Genomic DNA, 9,979 nt, shown 5'->3' on the forward strand with positions numbered 1-9,979 from the left:
TAGGCAAAACTTACCGACTATTCCGTCCCCTGCTGCAAACACTAGATGTCTCATCTCTGGACATCTGTGACATATGATTGCTACCATGGTCTCTCGTTTCGTTCGTACTAGTCTTGTTTTTCTAAAAGAAATTAATTATTTACAAATTTCAATATACAAAGAATTACTAATAATTTTAACCATTAGGTTAAGAAAGGCAAAAATATATCAACTACTAGCTGTCGCCCGCGATTCAGTAAGCGCAGAATTTAAAAAAAAAACTTAGTGAGTAGCATATATGTTCCTCCAGACTATAGTCAACATGTATGCCAAATTTCATCAAGATCCATTCAGCCGTTCCGGAGATATCTTCAAACATTCATCCATCCATCCATCGAAACATTCGCATTTATAATATTAGTAAGATACAACTGTTTGGATGTTTATTGGAAGGTATCTTCAGAACGGCTGCATGGATCTCACTGAAATTTGTCATATATGTAGAACATAGACTGGAAGAACTCATAGGCTATTAATTAGTTTTTTTTTAAATTCTTCACAAACAGAGTCGCATGCAACAGCTAGTATAATATATATTAGTGTATGTTTACCTTATGTGCTATGTGTACAACAAGTTTGAGTGGTTCAGCTCTATTCAGTTTCATCATTGCAAGCTTCGCTTCCCTAAAACAAAAGAATATATATAAAAAACTGAATATTGTTGTCCCCTTCTCGGTCAAATCCACTTCCCATTCCCATCCTTTCCTTATCAGAAAAGGGTGGGGAAAGATAACTAAAAATAGGCTAATATTAGGTACATTTATCCTATGTTGTTACGGTGAAGGAAAACATCATGATGCACATATCTGAGAAAGTCAAAGATATGTGTGAAGTCTTGCACTGGACCAGCATTCACTATCACATATTGTCACTTAGAATAGGTTAGGTTAGTGGAGACATAGTGAGCTGATGATAGCAAACTGATGAGAGGGAAAGAAGGACTGTGGACTATCATGTAAAAATAATCACCAACATACCCTGGTGTTTCATATTTGACCAGAGCAAACCGCTTATTCTGATCACGACTAAGAAATGTTTCTTTTAGTGTACCAAATGTAGAAAATACGGTACGCAGTCCATCTTCGTTTAAATTCTTCGGTATATTAGTTATGTATAAACGAGATTGATCAAGCCTTACAGCACCACTGAAAAAAAAAAACAATCTCACTATATTACTAATATTATAAATGCAAAATTTTTAGATGGATGTTTGTTTGAAGATATCTCCAGAACGACTGCATGGATCTTAATGAAATTTGACATACATATAAAACATAGTTTGGAAGAAAACATAGGCTACTAATAATGTTTTTTTTTAGTTCCACGCAGACAAAGTCGAGGGTGACAGCTACTATTAAGATATGTACACACACTGAGTAGAATAACCAATATGTTGTCCAAGTGTGTTGGTAATGGGAACAATTACTTCTGTAAAAACAAAACAACTGATACTTGAAACCCAGAGACCTCACAGACCTCACAAATAACCCTTGCAGGGAATATGGACTTCCATTTGTCCCTGTCTTAGCTTCTTTCATCCACATTCATACATCTACACATACATGCATTGTTTTTGGGTGATTTGCGTATTTCTACGATATACTCTGTTCATTAAATTACGGTAATACAGACGGACAACAAAGTTATTGTACAAAGGTTACATTTATTTCCTTCCGAGGTATGAAACCTTTAAAACATTAAATTTTTATCCTGTCATGATGAAAGTTGAGGTGTATAAAGGATTCCTGCAGAAACAAAATAACAAAACACCTGTAAAATAAAGAGGTAGAGACCATTTGGGGCTGACCACATATATGTTGCTTCATTCATACATCTACACACACATTTGTTGGTTACAGATGCTCTTAATACAGTCCTTCTTCAGTATTTTATCTGGACAGTATAAGTCTGAGACAGCCCTTACCAACACTGCTCACTGTCCCGCCGTAAATTTCCTCAGTTAATCTCCAAATAAAAGAACTTAGGACAGAAACCAAAGGACTTAGTGTAGGAAGAAGACTTACCCAGCGTTATCATCAGCATATTGTGGGTCAAATGATGAGTTATTGTAATCATCTCTCATTGGGTCCCAATCTTGACTTTGATTGCTCCAACTTCTGTTTGCCATTTAACTGTAACATGAACTTATCTTACTAATATTATCAAAATGAAAATTTAGATGGATGTATGTTTGTTAGAAGATATCTCTGTATTGGTTAACCCTTAATTCGATGGTGTCCAGTGTGAAAAACAACTAATTTAAAAAAAATCTACTGTACTGGTTTAGAGAAAATTACGTAAGTATGACTTTACTAAAAAAAACAGTTTTTTTGCTACAAAAAATTTCATCGAATTAAGAGTTTAATGGATCTTGATGAAATTAGGAACAGATATAAAACATAGTCTGTAAAAACAAATTTTACCGAAAAAAAAATTATTTCTATATTTATTTAAAATGTTTAATCTAATAATAGAAATTAAAGGAAATTTAACTTTTAATAAAGTAAATATGGTATTTTACATTTAATTCAGAGATATAAACGAAATAGGATTATTAATTTTTAAATTAATTTGGACAAAAGCTTTCGTTAATACCAAGGTCTCAAGGACATTAAGTTAACTAAAGAACCAGTATTTCAAAATGGGGTATGCACGTGTGAAGAAGTAGAATGAAATTATTTTTGGAAATAATAATAACACGTTTTCGTGATAAAATCGCATTTTACATCATAATTGTTATAATTTTTATACTTACTTAATAATTATGTAAATCTGCGAAAACAATAAAACACCGGCAAAAACAAAGAAACGAATCGCGATTTATGTCACTTTGTATCTTTATGTCTGCCACAGCACAGATAAAATATTGGAGTAGCAACAGATAATCAATTAAGAAAATAAATAATAAATTGTAAAACGTTATAAGCTATTGCTTTGTTTGCCAAAATTATATATAAATTTGGTTTTTTTAAATAAAATTTTATCAATACTAATGCTAGAATTGTCTTTAGTCCTAATAATGTATAAGTTTTAAAGTTTAAAGCATAAAACATGTTTAAGCACAATATTTTTCGCAATTTAAAGCAACTCCTTTACTAAATTTAGGATTTCAAACAAACAATACTGAACATTTTTCAAATGAAATCATTTTTATGTTGATGCAACTGGTGTATTTTCCGAATGTTTGCGTGAACATGACAATTGTAACTGACATTGACAGATCTTGCATTCCTGTCCTGTCTAACCTATGCCATTTGATAAGAAATTTATTGGAATAACAAGAAGTTAATTTGGGTAAAAAATAATAAACAGTTTGCACCGTTTACAAATATGAAGAATGGATGAGTTCGGAAAGCACTCGGCCTCGTATCAGCTCGATCAAGAAATATTAGACGGTAAGTATTTAGCTTTACTTAGAATTTGAAACTGGAGCTCGATTCTTGGAAGTAAAGCAACAGGTATGAGAAATATGACGCAAATTTGTTTCCTGTTTTGTTTTTTTTAATTGTTACAGATGAATTAACGTTTTAAGATAAGTATTATGTTTAATTCCACCGAATATAGTCTTAACATAAGTGATGTAACGAAATTTATGGAAAGATTTGATAAAAAAAACTTGCGAACAATCTAAACTTTTTTTTGCTCTTATCTTTGAATATTTAATTTAATAGTGATGCTGTATCGATCTTTTCATTAGAAAAAAGACTAACAATTGGATATACATCTTTTTTATAGGTTCTTACTAAAGATAATACAAGATTGTATTTCTCGACAATTCTAAGAATTCTTTGGTTTAATTCTATTTTTAGATGAAGTAATTGATTCTTGATGGATGGATGTTACTAGGTATCACTAGAATGGCTGCATAGATCTTAATGAAATTTATCATAGATGTAGAACATAGTCTGGAAGAACACATAGACTACTAATTTAGTTTTTTTTAAATTCTGTGTGGCCTGAATCATGGGTCAACATAGTTTATAATATTAGTATGATGAAGGTACATTAAAATCCATTTAAACTTTCTAAATATTAAGATAAACAGTTGTTATATGCAGATATAAATATTCTGCAAGACATGTGGCATACTGGCCAAGAACCTTTGCCTTTTAGATTAAAAAGATATTTGAAAAAGAGAGAGGACCATCGAAATGTAGCGGTAAATAGAGTTGTAAGTTTTTAATTAAAGTTCATATCTATATGCAGCACGTGGTATCAACATGAAGGTGGAAGAAGTTGCAGGGCTCTCGACATGCAAGTATTCAGCAAGAGTTCAAGCTTTACATCTCAGCGATGATGACCTCGCCTTCCTCAAGGGTTTACGGAGACGGATCAAGAATAGAGTATGTATTATTCATAAGTTATTTTTTTACAGTAAAAAGTGGGCAAAGGTTGATTGATTTACTTACAATATGCCAGTGACTGAGTTAAAGTGTTGACTATGCATTGTCTACTTAAAAGATAAAGGAGGAGACATACAGAAAGAGGATATGTCCCTTACCCTGTCTAGTTGATTTATGTTCGATTGATATTTCACATTAGAAAATTGTATAAAAGTTAATTTTTTATTCTTTCGAATAGAAGAATAGTTGATTTAAAGGGAGAAATTTTAATTTCACTCTAAAGGTACGTGACTATTGGCTCGCGTCGGACGCACCGCACGCATTGCCTGCAACGGATTTTCCGATGATCCGAATGATCCGCGCAGTATCAAGACAAAGTAAATCCGTTTAATCCGTGCATGCGGTGCGTCCGGGACAATGGACACGTACCTTAATACGAAAATATTACTGCAACTAAAGATATTTCGTTTCATTTTGGTCGCTTGGTTTAATTCTTGTGCTTTTCAAATTAATATTCAACTCACAATGTTTAATTTATAAATTTATGATTTATTAATTCTGTATAATTCTATTCAAACTTTATGGTTGCTCGATCTTCGCACTAAAAATCTTATAAAATTATTCAAACTTTCGTGAGACATTATATTAAACTGATATAAAAACGGCTAAACACTCACGTATAGACTAGTTTCGAGCCCATCGGGGGCCCTTCATCAGGATGAGTGGTACTGGTATTATACGTTTTTTTATCAGTTTAAAAATATTATTTCGCGAATTTGCTGTATTTGCGTTGTTTATAACGAAAATTCATTTAATTATGTCTGTCTCACTGCAAATGTTTGTTCCGGACCGGGATCCGTTGTTCTACGAAACGGTAGGACCGATTTTGACGGGGCTTTTATTGGAAGGTAGCTGTTGTGTGCGCGAGTAACATTGAGTTTGTGCCTTGTGTTTTAAGTGTGGTAATAAATATTGTTCCTTTTTTAACATAGGATAATTTTTATTGAATTCTAATTAACAGTAGCTAACGTTAAATAAATATGTGTGAAATAGTTGGACTAGGATGTAGGATATATCTCGCAGCAAACCTCGAGCCGTTATTAAGTTTGAATCTTATTATACAGACAAACAGGCGAGTTGAACTATGTATACTCAAGTATCGTGGGAGTCATGTCGCGGTGTCGCGTTGCTTTCGGTTAACCGCACCGCCCAGACATACGATATTGGAGAGAGTAGGGACATAGGGTAAGAGGGGGGAATGAAACTATCTGGAAATGTAAACTATCGCCCAGATTCACTGAATTATGTCAAACTAGCTGTCGCCCGCGACTCCGTCCGCGTGGATATATAAAAAACTTAATTAGTGTTGCTTATGTGTTCTTTCAGACTATGTTCTATACGTATGACAAATTTAATCGAGATCCGTTCAGCCGTTCTATAGATATCTTCAAAAACCCATCCATCCATCATCACATCCATCTAAACATTCGCATTTATAATATTAGTAAGTTAAATAAAAAGCAGCTCTTCAAGGCATAAATTCGAAAAAAAAATGAATAAGTAGTAGTCCGTCTCCTGGCTCTAAGCTACCTCCTCTACAATTTTCAGGCATATAGGTAAAGCCGTTCTTAAGTTATAAATAGTGTAACTAACACCACTTTCTTTTATATCTTTATATATAATTCTTCTGTGCGTGTGTATGTTCTGCACTGAACTTCTCTCAAACGACTGGACCGATTTTGATGAAATTTTTTGTGTGTGTTCAAGGGGATCTGGGAATGGTTTAGATTCACAATTTTCATCAAATATTAACTTCATATTAATTTATTCAAATTAAAGACGTGTAGACAGGACAACGTCTGTCGGGTCCGCTAGTATATATGTATATTATTGAGCTGGTTTATGCACAATATTATTTACAACATTCATTCGATGTAAACACTAACAGTTTCCTGCGTCTTTCGTGGACGGACCTCTACAGTCGCTCTGATTTGGTCGGTCCACATCATAAGCGATCTTCCCCGGTCTGTTGCCCTCAACTTTCCCCTGCACCAAGCGCTCGATGAACTCGTCATTACGTCTACAGACGTCAATTCAATACAAAACAAATCTTTCCTCTTTATAATCTTAGTGCTTACTATATTACCTAATTTAGTCCTCTTTCCCTACCCACATTTTTTCTTATAAGGAAAGGATGGGAAGTCGAAGTGAACTTGCCGAATGAGATGGATGGCATGGAAAGGGAATATATTTTCGTTCTGTGCATCCTCTCATCCGTCGATTAAAGGTAGGCAACGCATATGCAATTGCATATGTCTATGGGCAACGGTCACTTCGCTATTCAGCGATTTCAGGTGACAGCTCGCTCGTTTGCCACCTTATGATATAAAAAAAAAGAATGTCTGCATGGATCTCGCTGAAATTTGTCATAGACGTAGAACATAATCTGGAAGAACACAGCCTACTTATTAAGGATTAATCTAATATTAACAAAATCTCTTTCAGTTAGCATCACAAAACAGTCGTAGACGCAGTATAGAACATCTGCGTAGATTGGCCAGAGAATTAAGAGCGGTCCGAGCTTGTAGAGAGGACGTATTATCAGAACGAAGGAGTTTACTTGCTCAGAGAGATGAGATACGAACACATTGTTTGAGATTAAGAAGACATCTAGTTCAGGTAAATGGGGATTTTATATAACCTTAAGGTAGGCAACGTATCTGCAATTGCGTATGTCGATTTCAGGTGACCGCTCGCTCGTTTGCCACCTTTTGATATAAAGAACCTTGACTTAGATGAGGGCGCTTCAATCGACTATCACTTACGTACTCAAATTAGTTTCTTTTTTTTCCTTTTATTATCTGAACTCGGCATGCATTGAAATGCCTAAAATAAACGTAAAGAAACACAGAAATGACTATTGTACAGTACATGAACTATTTTCCATTCGTTGTGCCGATGACCTAGAGCCACCGAGATAATTGAAAAGAACTATACAAAGGCTTCAAAACTCGCTAAATTTATAATCATTTGCAGACCATATATTGCCTATTGAGATCAGACAATTAGCCGTAGAGATATTTGAAAAGAACTATACCATTGACTTAAACCTCGCTTAATTTATAATCATTCGCAGATTATATTTTGTCTATTAAATTATTCAAACTTTCGTGAGACATTATACTAAACTGATATATAAACACGGCTAAATACTCACGAGTGAGCTGAGGACCTTGTCCGCGAAATAATACCAGTACCACTCATCCTGATGAAGGGCCCCCGATGGGCTCGAAACTAGTCGGTGCCGTCACCGAACGAATATACGTGAGTGTTTAGCCGTGTTTATATATCAGTTTTTTATATTTTTTTGTAGACCTGACATTGAGCCGTAGAGATATTTGAAAAGAACTATAGCAAAATCTTAATACTTGTTAATTTTGTCTTCTAAAGAAGGTTAAGAAATAAAAGCCATACATGTATTTATGTCACCTCATAATGTTAATTTCTTTCCAGGTATTAAGAGATAGATCTGACACAACATTAGTGCCTCAAGAAGATTTAGAAATAGATGAATTAACAGAAGAATCTCAAACTGTAAAACCGTCCAATAGAATGAATGAGACCAAATGTAACTTTAAAAATAGAATAGAAAATTACCAAGATGATATAAAGAAGAATATATTTAATGATGAAAAGATATATACAAAAAGTAATATGCTAGAAGAAGATTTAAATGATATGAAGATATTCGAGTGTCGTATAGATAAATTGGTTCAGCAAAGCGTGAATCATATATTTAAAGAGGATAAAAAGAAGATATGTGCAAAGACTATATTTATAACGGAGAATATTCTAGAAGAGAGGAATGATGGTGTTTTGAATTTGTCAGTAAAAGAAGGTAGGAGAAAGAGTCATGGAAGGAAACAGTCTGCTCCGAGAAGGATTCCTTATGTTTACGGAAATGGTAAGTAATATATTTAGCAGTCAGCCAGCTTTGTCTGACCCGGTGCAATACCATGACCACACAGACATGCCTCAAGTGCGAAGTTATTCCAACTACAGTCTGATAAGTGTTCCAGAGGATTCATTTTGGTTTTCTTTCCCTTCCTTTTGTTCTTATAATTAAAGGATGGGAAGTGGATTTATAACTGTTAAAATAATATTCCATACAAATTTTCAACCCCTTTTTCAACCCCTTACAATACTTTTTTCGGGTTAAAAAGTAGCCTATGTTCTTCCTCAGGTTCTGGACTATCTTTGTACCAAATTTCATTTAAATCTGTTCAGTAGTTTTTGTGTGAAAGCGGCACATACAAACAGACAGATAGAGTTACTTTTACATTTATAATATTAGTTAAAAAATCGACTGGGGATATTGTAGCTTTCCCACAGTGAAAGAATATCAAATTGGTTCAGTATTTTTTGAGCATATTCAATATAATAAAATATTTCCTCTTTATAATATAAGTAAAGATAATAATCTATTCGAAGAAATGTAGGAATCATCAGCTCACTATATGTCCCCACTTAGGGGCTCGGAGCCTTCCCTAAGTTATGTGACTAGGTCATAGTCAACCACGCTGGCCAAGTGCGGGTTGACTTCACACATATGTTTGATTTTATCAGATATGTGCAGGTTGCATCACGATGTTTTTAAATGTACATATGTAAATCAGAAATCGAAAACATATTGGTACATGGCGGGATTCGAACCCATGACCCCTGAGCCGATGACACTCAATGTAGTAATAACGCCATCTATTAGAATATTAATTAAACTTAATTCTTAAATGTTGCCATTTTCAAATTAATTTTTTTTTTAATTTTTTTTTTAATTTCAGACGGAGTACTCGATTTAAAAATAAAGAAAGAGCCACAGTGATAGAAAAGACAATATAGTATATAAGATGTTATTTACACACGTATGTACAGACCAAAAAATATTATTATATATTTGTAAAGTATGATAATTGTTGATACTGTTTTACCTACAGAGCTCACGTTTAGTAGGTTTCTGAGACTAAAATCTGTATAATACATAGTTAGGGAACATACCCATACTACGTGACATATTTTATTTAGTTTTTTCGACCCCTCCCACCCCTCTTTGACCACTCGTAGTACATGCCAATACACTTCCCTCCCTTTAGTTTTTACGTAGTAATTCATAATTATGATTTTAAATCATTTCACAGGCAAAAATTGACAAAGAAATAATTTGGCTCATACTCTTCTTTATAGCATAAGACTGCATGCATTCTTAAATTACTAGTTAATTATGTATTATGAAAAAAAAACAACTAACGACTACGTGACTAAAATCTGATCCCCCCCACCGCTCCTGTGACTGACCGTAGTATTTTAAAGACTCTACCCCCCCCCCCCCTAAACGGATCGCGTAATATGTGTACGTTCCCTTATCTCTGTTTTTGTCAAAGATAATGACAGGGATATGTTTTATTCAGACATTTTGGTCTTAGAAATCAATGTTAAGAGAAACTTTATCGTTTAAATTCTCGTAATTTTCTTTTAAATTACTTTTTCTTACATAAATTTTCATATAATTATCACAATTAATGTAGGAGTGCCATACCGGC

General features: G+C 33.8%; 2 protein-coding genes across 4 annotated transcripts in view; one reads left to right on the top strand and one right to left on the bottom strand.

Annotated features, from left to right (window-relative positions):
* LOC106126015 (uncharacterized) overlaps positions 1-2,874 on the bottom strand; it is a 29,527-nt gene extending 26,653 nt beyond the window's left edge. For all 3 annotated transcript variants that reach the window (XM_013323458.1, XM_013323457.1, XM_013323455.1), the window contains exons 1-5: positions 2,795-2,874; positions 2,064-2,171; positions 1,017-1,184; positions 591-663; positions 15-121 (exon numbers count right to left, since the gene is read on the bottom strand). In XM_013323458.1, coding sequence (XP_013178912.1) covers positions 15-121; positions 591-663; positions 1,017-1,184; positions 2,064-2,167 — 452 coding nt within the window. In that variant the 5' untranslated portion in view covers positions 2,168-2,171; positions 2,795-2,874. The remainder of the gene's footprint in view (positions 1-14; positions 122-590; positions 664-1,016; positions 1,185-2,063; positions 2,172-2,794) is intronic.
* A 393-nt stretch (positions 2,875-3,267) lies between these two features.
* On the top strand, positions 3,268-9,586 carry LOC106125979 (nuclear factor erythroid 2-related factor 2-like). Its single transcript, XM_013323393.1, has 5 exons — positions 3,268-3,434; positions 4,246-4,382; positions 6,888-7,061; positions 7,896-8,346; positions 9,224-9,586. Exons 1-5 carry the CDS (start codon positions 3,377-3,379, stop codon positions 9,262-9,264), a joined length of 861 nt encoding a protein of 286 aa, XP_013178847.1. The 5' UTR covers positions 3,268-3,376; the 3' UTR covers positions 9,265-9,586.
* The last annotated feature ends 393 nt before the right edge of the window (positions 9,587-9,979 follow it).

Source organism: Papilio xuthus, unplaced genomic scaffold, assembly GCF_000836235.2.
Source record: "Papilio xuthus unplaced genomic scaffold, Pxut_1.1 DF825355.1, whole genome shotgun sequence".
Taxonomy (NCBI): Eukaryota; Metazoa; Arthropoda; class Insecta; order Lepidoptera; family Papilionidae; genus Papilio; species Papilio xuthus.